Source organism: Ailuropoda melanoleuca, chromosome 9 (genome assembly GCF_002007445.2).
Source record: "Ailuropoda melanoleuca isolate Jingjing chromosome 9, ASM200744v2, whole genome shotgun sequence".
Taxonomy (NCBI): Eukaryota; Metazoa; Chordata; class Mammalia; order Carnivora; family Ursidae; genus Ailuropoda; species Ailuropoda melanoleuca.
The window spans coordinates 94,523,978-94,545,617 of record NC_048226.1 but is presented as its reverse complement, the minus strand read 5'-3'; the positions used below and the strand labels follow the sequence as shown (position 1 = coordinate 94,545,617).

The 21,640-nt window shown below is 36.2% G+C and overlaps 1 protein-coding gene and 1 pseudogene across 3 annotated transcripts in view; one reads left to right on the top strand and one right to left on the bottom strand.

Annotated features, from left to right (window-relative positions):
* Positions 1-21,640, bottom strand: part of EFR3A (EFR3 homolog A) — a 100,174-nt gene that overhangs the window by 14,577 nt on the left and 63,957 nt on the right. For all 3 annotated transcript variants that reach the window (XM_011222913.3, XM_034668628.1, XM_011222914.3), the window contains 9 exons: positions 18,784-18,951; positions 14,155-14,269; positions 12,945-12,996; positions 10,549-10,721; positions 10,020-10,095; positions 8,398-8,559; positions 7,602-7,733; positions 6,122-6,189; positions 5,043-5,170 (listed from right to left, as the gene is read on the bottom strand). In XM_011222913.3, coding sequence (XP_011221215.1) covers positions 5,043-5,170; positions 6,122-6,189; positions 7,602-7,733; positions 8,398-8,559; positions 10,020-10,095; positions 10,549-10,721; positions 12,945-12,996; positions 14,155-14,269; positions 18,784-18,951 — 1,074 coding nt within the window. The remainder of the gene's footprint in view (positions 1-5,042; positions 5,171-6,121; positions 6,190-7,601; positions 7,734-8,397; positions 8,560-10,019; positions 10,096-10,548; positions 10,722-12,944; positions 12,997-14,154; positions 14,270-18,783; positions 18,952-21,640) is intronic.
* Positions 14,468-14,667, top strand: LOC117803826 (annotated as a pseudogene).

The window sequence follows — 21,640 nt, the reverse complement described above, 5'->3', positions numbered from 1 at the left end:
TTGCTCATCACTTCACTGTCCTGCTCATCTGCTTCGTCCCACTTTGCAAACATGCTTGGGCTGAACCGACTGCTCTAAACTGTCACCACCTAGTCTTAACTCCTGCAGTTTTATAATCCTGCCCTCAACCACTCTTCTCAAAAGAGGGTGTGTCTTTCCACCCAGTAAGTTCAACAGCTATTCTTAGGCCCATTTTATGCTTAACCATTTCGTGGAAATTTGAATTTTTTTATTATAATCTCCTCCCATACATTTTTTTCTACTTCGATTTTCTCCTTCAGCATTCAACAAATCTATGAAGGGATTAGACACCATGTTAGGGGTTAGGGAGAGACTGCTGAATGTAGTCCATACCAGCTTAGAGTCTAACAGGTAAGACCCAAAATAAACAGTTACACAAATAATGAAGCACAACGGAGAAGCACAGGGTGCTAGGAGAAGAACACCTAATAGTTATGGATTGATCAAAAAACAGCAAGGCAACTTTATGTATTCCGATACATAGAATTAGAGGTTTATTCAACCACAGATGAACTGGACAAGTACATTTTCTCTTTTGAGCTCCAGTTCAATATTTCCAAACTCCTATTAGTCAATTCTATTTGACATGTTCTAAACCCAATTTTAACATCTCTAATAAACCATCTTTGTGTCACAGTGCCCTATTTATTTTCAAGAGGGCCTTCATTAAAATTCTGCATCTTTTTTTGCCTGATTCTTAGGAGAGCTTCCTACCTGATCTAATTGCTCTCTCCCTTTTATATTGCTAATAGTGTTATTTCAAAAGTAACTCATTTTTAGTCTTAATGAAAATTTTAAAACAAATACAGCCCACACACTGATGCAGAGCTTCCCAAGCTTTTACAGTTGGGTTTAGAACATGTCAGAGAAAAATGGAAGAGGCTGCTCACACGTAGGCTCTGACAGCCCCAGCCCCTATGCAGCTACTAGAACGGCTAAGGAGATCAATATCCAGACACACCTGGAATGTTCCCAACAGCAGCTGGGAAACTCGGGTCTAGAATATCTATGTCTGAGAGCACAGTCACTTCATAATCTGGCAACACGCCATCTTTCTAATCCTATTTTATATATACTGAGATTTTCTTCTACGGAAAGAGCCAAGAATGAAGAACTATAAGAAGGCCAGGACAGATGAAGAAACTGGTTTATTTTATTTTAAGATTTTATTTATCTGACAGAGAGAGACACAGAGAGGGAACACAAGCAGGGGGGGAGTGGGAGAGGGAGAAGCAGGCTTCCCGCTGAGCAGGGAGCCTGGAGGATGCGGGGCTCAATCGGGATCATGACCTGAGCCGAAGGCAGATGCTTAACGACTGAGCCACCCAGGCGCCCCAAGGAACTAGTTTCTTACTGACCACTCTTCTATTACATGGTAGGCTTTCATGGTGGTAATTAACGCTGGTGATCAAATATGGTCGTTCACCCTCTTTCTAGGCAAAGAGTAGGACTGCAATTCCAGCTTCTTTGTGGTTTAGAGGGACTATGTAACTAGTTCTGGCCAATAAAGTACAAACAGTATTCCAGAGAGCAGCCGCTCCATCAGCCTGAATTCCAGGTACGGATGCTATGAAGTTATGCACAGTTAATGAGAGCAACAAATCTTCACTGCTTTAAACCACTAAGAACCTATGATTGTTTGTTATCACAACTTAACTTAGCCAGGGTTAAACCTTGGCACTACTAATATCTGGGGCCAGATAATTCTTGTGGTGGTGGTGTGGTTTCTGTGTATTACAGAATGTTTAGCTTCTACCCACTAGAAGCCAGTAGGGCTACCCACCTCTCCTTGCCCCACAGTGGTGATAACTAAAAATGCTTCCAGGATTGGCAAATGTTTCCTGGCAAGGGCAAAATCACCCTCAGGTGAGAATCACTGCCCCAGTCCACCCTGACCAATAACAGCCCTTTCTACAATATTCCCTATATGCCACCATCATAAGTTTCTTAAAACACTAACCATATCACTCTACCAAGCCACCTACTTCTTGATGAATTAAAAAGCCATTCTGGGGGCGCCTGGGTGGCACAGCGGTTAAGCGTCTGCCTTCGGCTCAGGGCATGATCCTGGCGTTACGGGATCGAGCCCCACGTCAGACTCCTCTGCTATGAGCCTGCTTCTTCCTCTCCCACTCCCCCTGCTTGTGTTCCCTCTCTCGCTGGCTGTCTCTATCTCTGTCAAATAAATAAATAAAATCTTTAAAAAAAAAAAAAAGCCATTCTGGGGTTTCTGTTCAGATCTTACCAACAGTAACTTCGACTGCTCCCTAATTTATCTAATGTTCAAGTATAATGTGCTATTCTTCCATCTCTGGGCATGCTTTGGCCTCCTATCTTCCATGCTTTTCTACAAACAGAAACCCTTATTGGAAACACTTTATTACTTGTCCTCTTTTACATCCTCCCACTATACAAATTCTCATATCTTTTAAAGCCTAAATGAATATTATATCACTTTCTTAAAATTTTAAATATTACTCCAATTATTTCCACGTACCCCTCTATCTTCCAGATACAAAAGCTTACTATCAGTTATGACTGATCTTCCCCTATCACCCTTCCATCAATATCACCCTTCAAACATTTCCTGGGCCTTGTACTAAGACATGTAAATTAATGCCTTATCTCGGCAATCACAGCAGGAATTCAGTGACAAACTCTCTGCTTCACACCGACCCCGCAGGGTTCACTGGCTGGAGGTACGGGTGCGGATGCGCACATACTCAACTGTGACACATCAACACAGATTGCTCTGCTACGGTTTTCAGACTGAAAATACTTCATCTCCTGCTTGTGGCTGTGACTATGGCCTAGACCTGTATTCTTTGTTTTTCCTTCATGAACATATGTTCTGATATAAATTACCAAACAGAATGACATCAGTGGAACCGCTACAAAGTAGTACGTGGTCATCACTGCTGACTTGCTTTTACCTTCTAAGTTGGTCAACTGCCAAGGCCTCATCAGAACTCAGGAATAACAGCCTGCTTCTCACAAAAAAAATCCTATAAAAGAACTTCTAGGCTAACATACAAAGGCTGATGGGTAGCACAGAAGAGTCAGCTTTAGGTCAAAGATAAAAATAAAAGGGGAAGAGAGGCATGAGGGCAGGGAAGGAATCTTTGGATGGCAAAAATCAGTAAGAACATAGTCCAGAGTGAACAGATTTAAGAAGATTAAAAATTTTTAAAGGGAAGAAAATAAAACGTAATGGGAAACTCGAATATTCTCAGAACTTCATTCTTTTGACCTATACAATCACCTGCTTACAGGTGACTGCAGAAAAGCCCAGGTACAACTGTAATCAGATATCATGGACATCTACACGAAAGTAAGGTTTCTAAAACAGCTTATGAAGATAATGCCCCTCATCCCTGTGGGCCATCTGTATCTATTCCTGCTAATATTTTCAGGATGAAGGTATAGGCATGATACACAGCAAACTAAGTATGTTTTGCTTTTTCTCTTGATATATTCTTCTTAAATCCCTTTTTTTAAAATGAGTATCTGATGGTTACACAGCAAAAAAAATTTTAATAACCAATTGATTATACCATAAAGTTATCACTGCATCTTCAGACTCTGTATGAAGACAGGACGTATGTGCCACAGACTGGTTCTAAACTATCAAAGTTTTTATAAATCAGAAAAACCTTATTCACGCTGAGGGATTACTATGCAGTTACATAATTAAATATATAATGAAATATTCAGAATTCTTTCAGTCAATGAAAGAGAGGCAGTAAGAATGAGAATATATCTATTGCGGGAGAAGAGCCAAACCACCTGTTAAAACATGGTGGTAAAAGTACCATAATTTTCATTAAAGATTGTTACTTGTTAAGAGTCCCATCTGTTAAAGGAACAGGGTAAAAGGAAACAGCAAGGGTGAAAATATACTACGGCTACTGGGAAGGTAAAGGGAAATAACCATGGAACTTATAACTACATAAAATTCATGGGCCACTGGCTCCATTTCTAAAAGGCAAATTTTATTAAGCTATTTTCCTAGAGGACAGGTGAGGGAAGGGCAGGCCAAACTGACACGTGGATTTACCTTTGTGCTTGTGCCTGAGTTTATGAGGTTTTTTGCCTGAAGGAAAGAGAGCTAAATCCAAATTATAAGAATGAAATATTTTTAAGGTCTTTTTAAAAAAATGTTTTAAATTACAAAACTGTACTACTGTTATATCCCCAAGGAATTCATGAGGTATAGAACTTTTCATAGTATAGAATGTAAAAGAAAATGCAAAAGCATTCATTGAGGACTCAGAGGGTTGTGAACTAACATTAGAATAAATGTGCATGTTTGGGATTCACATTATAAAAAAGACCATTATTTACAAAGATTATGCTATTTGTAGTGATTAACCCAGAAAACCACCTAATTCAAACCGTTCTCATATAGAACAGAGGTGTCCCCAAAGCAAGAACTAGTTTACCAAATTTAATACTTATACGACCATCAAATGACAATGAAGGCATAGGACAGAGAGACTCTGACATCAGCTGTTAAACACTGAATGCAAAACACCATGTAGTTCTGCCTTAAAAACAACAGAATTATTTGAGGCAATGAAAAGAATGGAAGGAAATACATGGTGCACAGAAGAAAACACATTCTTAACTTAAAGGGTCTGCAGGCCTTTTACAGAGCAGATAGCATTCCTTCCAATGAAAGCAGTTACCTGATTCATTCAGCTCAACAGTCACGAATCATTCATTAAACAATTTACATATATTTCCGTAAGTCAAAGACAAAATGGGTTAATGAGGAAAGATTTCCATGGGCTTCTCTGTTTGTTAAATACAATACTAACAATCACTTAAGGACTCCATTTGTTCATGATAAAATCATTACTAAAGGTTTTCAAAAGGAAACTTTTAAAGTGGAAGTAAAACCTTCTAAGCATTTGAAAAACTGTGATAAAGTATGTATACAAACTCATTGCTAATTGGGTTAATGGAAAAATTACCGAAACGTAATCAGCAGAGTTAGAGTCCAACTACCCTCCTCTTACCTGTTACTTGTGGTACATACGGTACCGACAACCTCTCAACACTGTAGCCGCTTCCACCTAGTGACTCTGCAATCTTGTTGGTCAAAAAGTATAAATTTTTGTCATGCTTCTCTAAAGATTTTGGAAGCCTGTCGGGTTGATCAAAACAAAAGTCATTCAGCATTATTTAAATTACTGAGCAAAAATAAGTTAATATGCAAGCATGCTAGATCAAAGCCTAAATATAAATATAAACACAACTTAAACTGTAATTAGTGATAGAAAAATCAGTGTATTTTTGGTGACCAATCTGACTATAAAAACACATGGTATGTAGTCCCACATGTTAAGCATTCTGCTGTGATTCCTTCTCCAATAACGTTCCAATGGGGAAGTCAGCCTTTAATTATTCTGTGGGTATTTGGCATTAAATGATGAAGGACTAAAGATGGGCTAAATTCAGCTTTAACCTGCATGCTAATTAAAACTCTGAGAGAAGAAAATCAAACTGCAGCTCAGTGATTGCTAATGAAACACTTACCAGCCCATGAAGTGGTAAGAAACACCCGACCAATCACATAAAGGTCCACTTTCTTCTCCAACTGTCTGGTATCTTATGTTGATGCTTTCAATATCACACTGCTTTTACAGCCGCAAAGTCTGAATAAAGTATTGCTCACATATATGTTCTTGTTTCAAGAGCAAGGGACAGTGTAGGGTGTAACACCGATTTTCCTTAATACAGTCTCTGTCCCATGATTTTGTGAATGCTGTTACCTATTACTGAAATTCTTGACCAGGATATTGTATTCTCTTAAAGAAATGCTTATTTATATTTGAGAACATGCTATATTTAAGAGATATATCTCTATATTAAAAAGAGGTGAGATAATTTTTTTCATCGAAGGTCGACTCTGTGCATGAGTCTACACTTAAAATGTACAAGAACTTTTATAGCAAGGAAAAGCAGTCAGATGTATTAAATGACAGAAATACAAAATATACGAAAATATTCTAACACCACTTTACTCCTTTATAATCATCACTGACTGGTTTCTCAAGCCAGTGCCTCTTCCTTAAAATGTAAAGAATTAACATACATGCACTTATCTCTGAAAATATGCTCTGGTAGAAAATAAGGGGCTTCCATAGTTCGAATTTCAATAACCTGAAAAATACCCAAAAACAAAACAAAAAAATCAAAAACCTTACTCCTCAGGACCTGGCTCTGAAAATCTAGGAAACTAAAAACACAGAAACTAAACATAAAAATACCAGCACTTTATTTTGGAATTTAAGCTATGTTTAGAGCCCACATGCAGAGATCATTTTATTTTCACATTTATTATTTTAAAAATTCAGAAGGTAACAAAACCATGACAATAAAATTATGCATGCAGTGAAAAAAACAAAGACATATTATATTTGATTGAACCTACTATAAAAGGATAAGAACATGTATTTTCTCGAGTGCCACTGCGTTGGAAACCCCCCGACATAGCCCAAGGCTGTGAGCAGCCTCACTCCCCTGAGCCTCTTCTGTAGCCTGTGTGTGAGGTCTCAAGGCACTTCTGAGGTCCGGTTCCTCTGCGCCACTGTGAGCAACCCCCAGGGGAACCTCTGCTTTTGAAGTATTTTATCTCTAAGGGCAGGCATCAGATAGTCAACCATTTGTCTAATGAATGAATGAGTTTTATTTCTTAGAATGCACTAAAAGCCTGCATTTTAGCATGGACTGAGAGATGCACTTCCAATATCAGAAAAATGAGGTTCTCCTTGACCAGTATCTTTAAAGAATAAAAATTACAGTGGACTTTCTCTGCCAGGTAAGTTAGAGGCTCTGAAATGAATATTAAATTATGCAAGTAGCTATTTAATGAGTTATTGCTGACAAAAGCTGAATATAATTGAATAACACAAGACAAATCTCTAACAAATGTTTTCCTCAATAATTCAACCTTTGAGACATGGCTCAAATAGACTGGTTTAAAACAATAACTAAAATAGGGGCGCCTGAGTGACTTAGTTGTTAAGAGTCTGCCTTCGGCTCAGGGCCTGATCCCAGGGTCCTGGGATCGAGCCCCGCATCGGGCTCCCTGCTCTGCTGGGAACCTGCTTCTTCCTCTCCCACTCCCCCTGCTTATGTTCCCTCTCTCGCGGGCTATCTCTCTCTGTCAAATAAATAAATAAATAAATAAATAAATAAAATCTTAAAAAAAAACAATAACTAAAATAGTATAGAACAGTATAACTAAAAATAATTTAGATACTGAGATTCATAATGGCTTAAAAGGAAAACAATTATGTAAGAATTCACATGACATTCTAGAAGAAAACCACGCATTCTACTTGACCACTATACAAAAAAATTCTAATAAAGCAACAGGCATCAAAGAAAACACTAGTTGTAGTTTTACTTTAGTTTCAATTAAGTCACTACTGAAAAAGTGATGCATACTTTTACAGCATAATCTTTTGAATTTGATACACAATCATCAAAATTAAAAATAATCCGAACCGGGGGAAAATCAGCCATTTTTATATAAAAATTAAGTTGAAGGACTTTTCTAAACATCTTACCTTGCTAACATGTTGACAAAATGCAGGGACAGCTATCATCTGACTTACAAAGTTGAGGTACGCCGCCACCAGTGCCATGATCCCACAGCGATGGAACATGGGCAAATTATCCTCATTGATAATTGCACTGTCCTTTAATAAAAAAAAACAAACATGGCTGACAGATCAACGTCTTATGCTCCATTAGCGCTTTCTCTATGATTATACAGAAAAACTGCAGGTCGTTTGTGGACTGCTGATAAAAATGTTACCTTCTAAGAAGTTGTTTTTTTAAAGAATTCTGAAAGGAGAATAAATGTCCATTTACAGGAGAGCTCAATCTCTCAAATAGCTCTTTCTTAGGAAAGACTGTCAGGGGGCGGGGGGATAGACAAATACACACGTGTGTGTATATATATATGCACATGTACACATTTATGTCTTGCACTAAAATACCCATCTGATACACATTCCCATCACACACTGTCCTTTGCACACTCCAACGAGACAGCTACATATGTAATGACTATGCAACGACCCTTTTCCCCACTAGACAGAGTATGGGTGGAAGGGCCATACTGCCCCCTCTTCACAGTACTCCCAAGGCCCTGAGCAAATCTGGCACACAGCTGATGCTCACTCAATATTTGTTAAAAGAATGAATATGATCATAACCTGGAGTACCTTCTGTTTAAAACCAGACACCTCCCTTTTAAAATTCATCTTGGATACTTGGATAAAGGCAAAACCACTTTAAAGATGGTGCCTAGTTCATAAAAAACAATGTTTTCTTCACTGAAAGATTATGAAAGCATACCTGTAAAGCAATGGCTAAACGAATGAGATCAATAACCACTTCTTCATTGGCCAATTCAATAGTTATAAGAGCAAGAGAAGTATAAAGTAGCTCATAGTTTTTCTGAACATTGTCTTCCTCTTTACAGCCCAAATATATGTGCCGATACAGTTGTTGCCCATTCTGAAAAGGGAAGTGACAGAGGAAAAAGATGATTTTGCTTAAGAGCAGTAGAAGCAGATTCCATGTGCGTATAACCTCCTACAAAGTAGCTTTTATTACATAACATGGAAGAGAAACTTAAGCTAATAACCAGATGGTCAAATTGTATTACAACTATCAACATCAACAAATATGCTAATATACAGCTACCAGCTAAGACAGAGTTGAAGCAGGAGCCGGGAATAAAAACAGCAGCTAAGAAAGAGTTCCAGTGTAAACAATGAAATGCTTTTAGTGATAATTTGAAAAGACAAAAGCAAATTATAGACTGGGGGAAAGGCTGAAACGGGGGGCAGAGTTATCAGTGAGTTTTCAAAATTCATTCTATTAATCATGATTAAAAGTTCTTCAGTTATGAGAAACAACTTCTTTCATTAACTGGATAATATAAGGAAATACTGAAAAAAGTAAAAGTTGGAAAGAGCTAATGCCTGTCCTATTTATTAACCACTTTTTTCATACACAATAGAGCCAAACTTAAAGAATTATTTTATTCACATTAATTTAGTAACTGTTATTTTATAAATCATTTTTCAAATGAAGATTTTAAACTGTGGGGACATTAACTTGAAACACAGCAATCAAAAGTAATAGAGACAGCAAAATAAAAGATGGTGACAGGGACAAAGCATGGATGGTCTAGTGATGAGCCACAGAAGAACATGGATTATAAATATCTGCACCTGTCTTCCTACGGGGCTCTCTGTGTGTTGTTCCCTGCACCTCTAAAGACCAAGGCTCACTTATCCAGCAAGACTGGGATTATCTTGAGGCCACTTGGCATGTGTGTCGTGGATACTGCTGTATCTCTCAATGTTGAGCTCAGAATCTGACACATACTAAGTGCTCAAGCTTTGGATGAAGAATATACAGAAAGATTATTCAATATGCTAAATAACTTTAGGAGTCACAATTTTCTAAATTCAGCCACTTGCCAACAGACGTACAAAATTCAACCAATCATAATGAAAATCTGGTTACATATTACATTTAAGGGCAGAGATCCTGCCTACCTCATCTTTATATCCCAAATAATGCACAGAACAATGAATGCCAAATACACAGCAAAAACATAAAACACTCATTATATTTATTTATTCAATGGTGATAAGTATTTTCAAAAACTTGAAGCCACTAAAAGTGGAAATAGTGTGTGTGTCTGGGGTGGAGAGGAGTGCAGGACAGAAATTACAGAGAGACATTTTAGTCAAAGGAAGAATTCAGAACTACTCCAGCATCCACCAAAGCTTAAACACAGAATGCTGTGGTAATGTGGGAAGGCTAAAGATGACTGTTTTGAGATTTCCAACTCCAAAGAATTCAATGGCTTCCTTTTAAAGTCACAGATCAATATAAAACTACCTGACAATTTGAACAGCTATAACTTAGATCATGTATTATTTTTAAGAAAATAATCTTACCTTTTTCATGAAACTTGTATCTTGTCTACAAATTTTTTCTCTTTTTATCTTTAGGTCAGCCACATCTGGTATTATTCTAGAGACAACATGTAATTTTTAATGAATAGCACATTGAGTTATAATATCACGTCTTCTAAGGCAAATCACAGTTATACTTAGGAGTTGAACTATTTAACACATTTCAATGAGCATTTGAAATAAGCCTATACGTAATGATACTCCTGAATTACCAAGCTCAATTAAGAGGAACTCTTACATTCATCTTGACTCCTGTCATTCCTAAGTTTAAAGCAAAACCAAAATAAAATTCATGTAACTAGTAAATACTAGTAGATGAGAGCTCTGAAAGTACATTAAATGACCTTCAAACACTTGCTATCTTAAAAAGTAAATTGTCTAATACCAATTAAATAAAACTTTGAATTAATAAAACTTAAAAATCTTAGATTAAAAAAATCACAATACTTGAATACATTAATGTGAGAACTTAAAAACATTATCACTAAGCCTATTTCAAAATGGCCCATACCTGATCCCTCGGAGTTTTGCCCTATTGTCATGGCGATCCATGAGATTATGCATTACTTCCAAGACTAACTGTCTCAGTTCATAGTCTTCCATGAGGGATGGTGATAACAAAGGATCCAGAAAAGATCCAGGCAATGCAGTAACAATTGTCTTTGCTTTGTATCCAGAGGTTACCTGGTTATAGGGAGGAAAAACAAAGAAACAAAAAACCTTTGTCATGAGTCCTTCTTTGGTAAAATTCTCAAACCGTTTTATAAAAACCATAATTTTAGGGAAACAGCAAGTATGAAGATAAGTCTGAATGAAAAAGAAAAAGGAAATTTATAAGCTAATGAGGATTTTGGGGCACCTGGGTAACGCAGTCAGTTAAGTGTCTGACTTGGTTTCCGCTCAGGTTGTGATCTCAAGGTCATGAGATCGAGCCCCACGTCAAGCTCCTGTTCACTGTGGAATCTGCTTAAAACTCTCCCTCCCTGTCCTTTTCCTTCTGCCCCTCCCCACCGTACTCTCCGTCTAAAATAAATAAATAAATAAATCCTAAAAAAAAAAGTAATCAGGATTTTAATGAATTTGCAAAAACATCATAATAAAGAGAGTAAAATTAATAAAAGTACATATTTACTATGTGCCAGGCACAAGTCTCAGTACTGTATGAATATTAACTTCCTCTTCACCACATCCCTATGAGGCGGTCATCAGTGTATATCCCCATTTTGTAACAGAAAAGAGGCTCAGGGAGGTCAAGAATCTGTGGGATAGGCAGTAAGTACTAAACGGATACAAGGTTATTAGGTAGCAAATAGTACAGTACAGGTAAGACCTGAAAAATTTAAATCGAAATTGTCAAATTATTCTTTTAAAGTAAGCAGTTTAGGTTAACAGGAATATATTTTTATTTCGTAAAGCTGTACTTTATTCATTACTTGATTTGGCATTTCTGAATGTATCTCTATCTTCTAAACTTAAAGCTTTTCAAGAGCATATACTTCAATGCTACTGAGCATTTTAACCATCCCACATAGACATTCATTCAGGTGACTCTGGTACAATTAGGATTAGAGACAAGATGATTTACTCGGGGTATTTGTTTCATTAAAAGGCTTAGAAACAGAACAAGTTTCAGGTGGGGAGTCTCTGTAGTCAGGATTACAAGCAAATATGGGTATTTATATTGGGCACTTATTATAGGAAGGCGGTGATTTTATAAGTGAGAAAGGAAACTGGTTAGGACAATTGCTACCCGCCTAGAAGAGTTAAAAATATATTCAAGTTTCACACCACATACAAAAATGAACTTCAAATATCTAGTTATGGAAAGCCGAATTTTAAAAACTTTTGTAAAAAAATTTAGAAAAAATGTGCTTATATCATAAGAGTAGGCAAAAGTTCTTAAACAAGATACAAATAAAAAATCATAAAATACATATGAAAGGTTTGCTAAATCTGGCCATATTAGATTTAAAACTGTGTATAGCAAATACCATAACCAGAATTAAAAATGAAACACAAGAAATATTTCTGTACTAAACCCTAGGTATGAAATATTTATTTAAAAAAGAAAAAAACAGGGGCACTTAAGTGGCTCAGTTGGCTAAGCATCTGCCTTTAGCTCAGGTCATGGTCTCAGGATCCTGGGACTGGGCCCCGCATTGGGCTCCCCACTCAGCAAGGAGCCTGCTTCTCCCTCTGCCCTCCATCTCCACCCCCCACCCGTATTCTGCTTGCTCACTCTCTCTCATGCTCTCTCCCTCTCTCAAATAAATAGAATCTTTTTTTTCCCAATGGATCATGTACAATAAAAATTTCCTAAAATAAATTTTAAAGATCTTTAAAGGCTGTGGAAGGACACACATTCCAAATAATCAGCTCCTCCTTTGTTCCTAGCATTATACTAGATATAGTTAAATCAAAGATGAAAATAATTACTATAAAATAACCAGAGGACTTCACATTTTAGGTATGCTTTTCCTTTTTATCTATTTATAGCTGAATTATTTTTCCAAACGAGAAGTCCTTTTTTGGTCAGTGTATGAAGGAAACAGCATGATTTGTACAAAGAACATGGTTTCACATCCAACTTCTAGTCTTCAGCTTATTGACCTTGGTGAACCTCTTCCACTCCTCCCACTCCAAGTCTCTTGAGCCCAGGCATCTTCGTGTATAAAACACAATACTTTCTATCCTCTGTATATTTCATCATTATGAAGATCAAATAAGATGACGGAAGTGAGGAATAAACAGTAAAAGGATAAAATAAAATATTTAAGTACATAAACCATAAAAAAACCTAATCATAAATAGTATCTTACAATATAAGAAAAAATGGATAACATGAAGCTATTCTTTCAACCTCTTCAGTAATGTAAGTGCATTTTTCACTTATCTTAAATGCCTTACCATAAGTAAAGATCTCAGCAACATTATCTGAATCCGTCTGGTTCCCAAATCCCTAAGACATACAAAATACTGGTATTATCTTATTAATAGTAATTAACATTGACATTATTTCATTTACTTATATTATTACTTGATTTTAAAACTCTATTCATTTTGATTAAATAGACTGTTTATATTAGCTAAAGTCATGACTCACTTTATACTTGGTCAGTTTCATATGAATTAAAGAGTTATATGTAAAAAACAAACAAAAATTTAAAAAATTAAAAAGCTATTGGCTCTCAAATAAAACAGACCTACAAATGTCATGATGTGAGAATTCAATAATTCAATCACATGAACACACAATGAAAAACAACCCCAATTTAAAGACACTGTAAGAATATATTTACCATAAATATAACTGACACAGTTATCTACTTAACATTTATCAATAAGCAGATACAGGGGCGCCTGGGTGGCACAGCGGTTAAGCGTCTGCCTTTGGCTCAGGGCGTGATCCCGGCGTTATGGGATCGAAGCCCCACATCAGGCTCCTCTGCTATGAGCCTGCTTCTTCTTCTCCCACTCCCCCTGCTTGTGTTCCCTCTCTCGCTGGCTGTCTCTATCTCTGTCGAATAAATAAATAAAAATCTTAAAAANAAAAAAAAAAAAATAAGCAGATACAAAAAGACAATTAAAAGAAAAGCTAAAAAATGGAAAATGGTTATTTAATTGGTGGTCGAAGAAATATAAATCAAATAAGACTATCATTTCTTTATGAAATTAAAAAAACAAAAAAAATTTCCTGACTAAAGCTTTATCTAGCATGTTGTAAAATCAAATCAAACTATAAAATGAGGGAGCCAAAACATATGATCTTTAAAATCACTTTCAGTTCTAGAATTCTAGGAATAAGTCAACATTCTGGCAAAGCTTTACCCTACATTATGTATGTATACAGACAATGTCCAGGCCAAATAAACCTTCAACCTAGTCAATGTAAGACACAGAAAATTTGAGAATTTACAATATACTGAAAACTGATTCTAAAATCAGGCAATGTTGATAAAATTACTTAGCAATGTAGTGCCAGAAAAACAATGATTTCCACAGGATTTTTATTACTAATGATTAAAAAATAAAACATATTATAACATTAAATTAAATTTAAACCAAGATTAATTTAAAATTTATACTTTGAGAACACAGGAAAACTACATATGCATACCCTAGTTGACTGATATCCAAAGTATGGGTGGATGTTCCAAAAACGGGTACTTTCCCCATAATGAACATCATGATTTCTGACCTCTGATAATCTGGTAGGTTACTTCCAAAAAATCCTATTAAAATATTAAGATAAAGTTAAGATAAATTTTACAAATGGAAAAAGTTATTTTTCTATAATACTCAACCATAATATATTTTTAACCAAAGCTTTCAATATGTGGTAAAACGTATATGTAACTCTAAAGTCCTCTTCCATCCTCCCTTCTTGCTGCTTACTGTGCTGGCCGCACTCCCCTGTGCCCCTCGGAGCCATGCCTCATGGAATTGAAGAAATCAAGGACTTCCTGCTCATGGCCAGGCAAAAGGATGCCATACTCAGCAAGATCAAGAAAAGGAAGGATAACGTGAAGTTTAAAATTCAATGTAGCGGATACCTTTATACCTCAGTCATCACAAAGAGAAACTAAAGCAGTCCCTGCCCCCAGGTTTGGCAGTGAAGGAGCTGAAATGAACCTGGCACACTGATTTGAACTGTATTAAAATTTTAAAAGTTCAAACAACAAAACTCTAAAGATATTTTAATTTCTTCTGTTCAAAATCATTTACTCATAAGATGTACATAACAGACTAATCCTTAGATAAAATAATAAATGTCTAAAAATCTTTTGCATATGGTTTATAATGGCAAACCATCATCAATTTGAGCTGGACTTTTAGAAAAAGGGAAAAAAAAACCCTCTGGCTGTATTTCTGATGAAACTCTTATTCACATATTGTGAGCCTAAATTCTTGTTCTGGTAAGGAAGTCAGTAATTAGGTCACATTTTGGTGAAGAGGGAGGTCAATAATCAGGTCACTACTTTGGCTTCAATTGCTGAAATATTGTAGAATGTCATTATAATGAACCAGGTTTACAGTCTAACCCAGTGGGTTAACTGAATACATGTTATTCAACTAATACAAAAAACCCCACAAAACCTTATTTGTCATTTTTCTCATGTACTCTTACATCTCATGGATATTTTAAATTTATCTGCTGTAGCCTTTGATGGGTTTACTTCCTAGTCTAGAAGACTTAAAACATTTAATTATCACTTACTCAAACTTCAAACTTTGTTGTTTCTTTGAAAGATCAGAACAGGTATTGAATCATGCTGGTTTTGTTCATTTCTCAAAATGCAATATAATCATTACAAAAACCTTCTCAATTTTAATATTTCTTTAAGAATAAATTAATTTTTCAATTTAACTCTTAAGCTTCTATGATTGGAATTAATCTATGCAAACTCAAATTGTTCTATTTATCATCTGATTGGATCTGGGGATAAAAGTCATTTCCCATTATCACACACTTCAGCAATCAAACAAAAATCTCATGAGGTTAACATTACACAATCCAAGTAAAGTATACTATTCTAACTAACACTTCAGAAGCACTATCTATGGGGTTAAGAAACTATTTTGTATTCAGATCCTCAAAATAACCATGAGTCTCGGTACCATTTCTTATTAACGTCAGCTGCCTCTTGTGGAAATGTGGATTAGAGAGATTAATAGCACAAACCAAAAAACTACACAGCTAACAGGCCTGAGATGAGGGCCATTCATTGCCAAAGCCTATGTTATTATTACCCTCTCCTTCCTCCTTGTAAGGTACTTTCAACTTTGCAAGAACCCAATTAGGCATGTTGCTAATCACCATGCAAAACTAGACACTGATTTTCTGTTCCAAGCAAGCCAGTCATCACCATGAGGGCATAAGTTTCCAACATAATCAACTGGGAGGAGGGTCTTGAAAGGAATTAATTTTCTATACCCACTGTTTGTACTTGAACTGCTGAGCGGAAGTGCTGAGGAGCCCCCCTCACCCTTGACTGGAAAGAAAGAAGGCTTCAGGGAGCTAGATTCTTGACTACTGTAAAAAACGAATTTGGCCAACAACCTTGTACTGTCAAGTGCCAAAGGCACAGGAGCCCTGCTTCCTAGTCCAACAGCAATATCCACATGACCTAGTAACTACCAGAGTACTGAGATTTTCTAAAAGAAAATACTGAGGAAATCAGAAGTGTGATTAAATAAAAATCTTACTCACTGTGCCACACTGCATTTCTTTTCTCTCATGTTTTAATTTTCACGTTATTTTGAATGTGTATGTCAGAGAAATATTGCTTGAGTCTATTTTATCTATATTTTATAATAAAATACTGGAAAAAATAAATATTCTGGAGTGAAAGAGTAACACTGAATTAATTAGAAGTCACAAAAGCAATTTAAATTAATTCTGTGAAAGCAAGAATAGCTGATATCTTACCTTAAAATATCACAGAAAATCCATAAATAATCCAAATAAATTTAAGAGTCACCACAAAAGTTGGGTTTACCATACACAGATCTAATTGTTTTAAGGAATATCTATCTAAAATGTCTCTGCTAGAGAGGTTCCATGGTAATATTGGACTTCATTTTGTTTTGTCTTTTCACTCACTCCAAAAATCTTAAGCACCTACTATGTGTTACTGTATTAAATAAGACGCACCTGGAGCTTTGCCCTCATGAGGATAATTTCTGTGCATGTAAGATTGTAGTGAGGTGAAACAGCGGTATGGCACCAAGGGGACCAACCGTACGTGTCCATGAGGGGAGAGCCATACGCATCACAAAATCCTAGTATGGGGCCTGCTGCGTATACACATTCAATATGTAAGTGTGGAATGCTGATGCATCATGCACAGATGTATACCCATAAAACTTAAGAAAGAAGATACAAAAGAGAAACTTGGTATGACATATTCCAAAGGACTATTATAAATAAGTAACCTACACATAGGAAAATTACCCAGATAAAAGACATAAACTGGGTTCCAAAAAAAATTCATGTATGACTCTATTTTTAGCAAAAACTATTAGCAACCACTAGAAATTAGGTACTAAGACCCAGGGATACAACTCAATTTTGAAATTACTGTAGCAATCACGCAGTTACATTAAAACATGATCTGGATATCCTAAAGATATCAGGAGGGGAAGGTTAAAGTAGAATAGGAGTTTGTTTAATTTGTATTTAATTTGTATCTTACTTTAATACAGTCAGATCACTTTATTTCCCCCCAAAAATTCTCATGGCTTTTTTTTTTTTTTAAAGGAAGTTATCATTTTATTGTACTTTAACCATGTTTTTAAGGAAAAAAAAAACATGAAATTAAAGCCCATGGTAGTGGCCCCCACAACTTGGTTTCTAATCCCATTCCCCAGTAAAAGAAACCACAGCACTTTGAGAAATGACGGATTCCATGGCTGGGACAGGAAATATAAAATGAGCCTGAAAAAGCTTAAACCAGTAAGGCTGTGATCAAAAGAAATGGGGGGGATGTTACAAAGACATGGAAGTTGGGAGTTCCCACTGGCCAAATCTGCGACGATTTCAGCACCAAAATATAATAATAAATACAGAATAATTATGAAACATGAAAATATAAATCCATAAGCTCATCCCAATAATAAAGATATAAATACCTGCATTCCTACATACATACATACATAGGGAAGAAAAAGGGACTCCTGCTCACCGCAGAACACAGAGTGCCACCTGACAGCTGTGGAGGGAGTGCCGAGTTCGAAAACCATCCATTTGCAACATTATGGTAAAGACAGGTTCAGGTGAGAATTATGAATGGTTACTAAATTCAGGGGGAGATTTGGGTGAAGAGCAGAATATCCAAATGGTCTAAAAGCATATCCTCAGAGACTGCTTACTGTTTGCAAGGATAAAAACTGAAACCGTACGACAGAGAAACAGAACACTTTGAGTGATCAAAACTCACAATACCAATGAGAAGCAAAAGTACACTGCATCCCTCTCTGTATGCAATACTCCGAGCGGAACCTAATCACTTATGTAGTATCCAGCCAGGAATGAGCAACCAGACAAACCCAAATGAGAACATTTCTTTTTTTAAAAGGGGGTGGTATGCTCTTAAAAACTCCCGTATCAAAACCAAAATGTTCCAGACTAAAGGAACGAAAGAAATATTACAACTAAATGCAATTTATGATCCTAGACTGAATCCTGGATGTAAGGAAAAACATGCTCTAAAGGACATTATTAGGTCAAATGACAAAACTGAAATGTGGATGTCTGTTTAACATATATGCCAATGCTAAATTCACTGATGTTGATAACTATATTCTGGTTATGTAAGAATCTTATTCTTTGGAAATATTCTCTGTGGTAAAAGACCATGATGCATATGCACTTAATCTCTACTGGTTTGGGAAAAAATGAGGATATATGTACGTACCTACCTCTCTCTACACGTATTTATATATGCACATATATGTACACATACACATACATATATGCACACATGGAGAAATGGAGAGGAGGAGGGAGAGGAAGAGACAACATAAATGATAAAATAAATGGCATAAAATATTAATAGATGAATGTGGGTGAAGGGTATAATGTTCTTTGTCCTATTCTTATGTTTGTTTCAGAATATCAAGTTTTTTAAAAGACTAAGCAATCATTCACCTTTGACTAATGTATTGTAAGAGACAAATAACTTTCAGCAAGAGCTTTTTTAATCACTGTTTTACATAATAGTTTGGAAAAGTGAAATATACTCACCTATTGTTTGGATGATAGCATTCTGCACAATCTTCTCATCATTGTCTTTGGAACTTGAGTTTAAGTTAGCACTGCCTCCAGATCCCCCCTGTAAATCATTTGCTTCAAATACAACACTGAGACGCAGATGCTTCAGGAGGGTGTTAAAGACTTCCAGCACTGTGGGTCCTGTAAACAAACACTAATGGGAGCTTTTCCAGTATTATATACTCAAAACCAATTCTCACATTTCTCAGAGATTTTTGGATACTTCCAAAATAGTAAAAAAGTAAATGAGAAATACCTAAATAAAAAGTCTCCTAGTTGTTCCAGCATTTACTGGGCATCTCTGAGCAACTGACCATTTGAATCTCGGGTACAAACCACACAAAATGCATATATGCATATAAAAAATCACAAAAGCTTTCCATCTATATAATCTTGTCTACTCAAAATAATGTGTATTAGGACAATATTTAACTTGATTGTTGGGTCAGAACCCACAGAATTAGGATACCATAGCTCATTGTAGTGTTGGAAATTTATTTTGCATCTTATGAAGATGAAGAAGGGATAATGTGCCTCCGTTATAAGAAAGAAACTAGCCGATTTATCAGATTCGGGTAAATGAGATTTGTTCTCTGCTTTTAGTTCTAGAAATACTCTGCACATGTTTGTCACTGCATCTATCTATCTATCTATCTATCTATCTATCTATCTATCTATCTATCACACTATAGTTCAATCAGTGTTTTTTATTTCTGCCTCCAACTCTTAACTGCAATCTTTAGGGACAGGCAGCCATGATCAAAAACTTCTTCAAATGTATGGAGCTTAGTACATAGTACCTCACACATAACAGACATTAGTGTGACAATTCAATGTAGTATCTGTTCTGTTTAATATTTCAAATTAAGTAACTTTTCAGTTAAACAACTGCTTCCATTTCTTTGAGATAAATTACAAGTAATAAAAAGTCCATATCCAAAATGTCCACTCCTTTTTGACACTCAATGAGCGCTAGCGTATTTCAGTAGCTAATATATTTCCACTTTGATTTTGAAGAAACCATAACCAGATTCTTCTCCTAAATTTAGTGATTCTATCATGGCCTCTTCCATTCTTCTAATGACATGCAGGTGAAAAACTGACCTCTGATCTGTCCCTTCTCTTTGTTAGCCCTACGTCAGTTATCCAACCCTGTTTACATTCCCACTCCTGTGCTGCCATCCAAGGTCAAGTGCTTTCCCTTGTGCCTACATGGCAACCACCTGTTATTTCTGAAGTATCTTACATTTTGCAGCCAGATGAATTACTTATCCTACAGCACATCTTTGACAAAGAGTACATTAAATCTCTAAAGAGTATCAATCAACTGTAGAATTACATCCATGATTTGGCTGCAACTTGAAAGCAATTTCTCTGACTTCTACTTAATATTTTGCTCTTACCAAACCATTTTCCATCCCTAGTTTTATAAGAAATGTGAGCAAACCTGCCCTGAATTACAGCATTAGATAAAGTCGTCTCACTTCAAGTAAACCTAAGTTTCTTTTATCTATATTCTCCCAAATGTTTACCACATAATTGGTATTCAAAAATCTTTCTCATATATTTTTAAAATTTAAATTCAATTAATTAACATATAACGCATTATTAGTTTCAGAGGTGGAGTTCAGTGATTCATCAGTTGTATATAACACCCAGTGTTCATTACATCACATGCCCTCCTTCATGCCCATCACCCAGTGACCCCATTCCCCCCACTCCCTGCCCCTCCAGCAACCTTCGGTTTATTTCTTATGATTGAGAGTCTCTTATGGTTTGTTTCCCTCTCAGATTTCGTCTTGTTTTATTTTTCCCTCCCTTCCCCTATCCTCCTGTTTTGTTTCTTAAATTCCACAAGTGAAATAATATAATTGTCTTTTTCTGATTGAGAAATACTCTCTAGTTCATTCACGTCCTTACAAATGGCAAGATTTTATTTTTTGATGGGTGAGTAATATTCCATTGTATATATACATACCACCTCTTCTATATCCATTCATCTGTCGATGGACATCTGGGCTCTTTCCATAGTTTGGCTATTGTGGACACTGTGCTATAAACATTGGGGAGCAGGTGCCCCTTCAGATCACTATATTTGAGTCTTTGGGGTATATACCTACTAGTACAATTATTATATATACAATTATATATACATATATGTATATATATAATTGTATATACAACTAGGTATATACAATATCTATCTAGTAGTACAATAGGGTAGTTATATTTTTAACTTTTTACGGAACCTCCATACTGTTTTCCAGAGTGGCTGTACCAGCTTGCATTCCCACCAGCAGTGTAAGAGGATTCCCCTTTCTCCACATCCTTGCCAACATTCTCGTTGTTTTCTGAGTTGTTAATTTTAGCCATTCTGACTGGTTAGAGGTGGTATCTCATTGTGGTTTTAATCTGAATTTCCCTGATTCCAAGCGATGTTGAGCATTATTTCATGTGTCTGTTGGCCATTTGTATGTATGTCTTCTTTGGAGAAATGGCTGTTCATGTCTTCTGCCCATTTCTTGACTAGATCATTTGTTCCTTGGGTGCTGAGTTTGGTAAGTTCTTTATAGATTCTGGATAATAGGCCTTGATCTGGTAAGATTTTTGCTAATATCTCTACCATTCTGAGGTTTTCTTTAGGGTTGTTGACCACTTCCTTTGCTGTGCAAAAGCTTTTTATCTTGATGGAGTCCCCACAGTTCATTTTTGCCTTTGTTTCCCTTGCCTTTGGAGATATGTCTAGCAAGAAGTTGCTGCAGCTGAGGTCCGAGAGGTTGCTGCCTGTGGTTCTCCTCTAGGATTTTGATGGATTCCTGTCTCACATTTA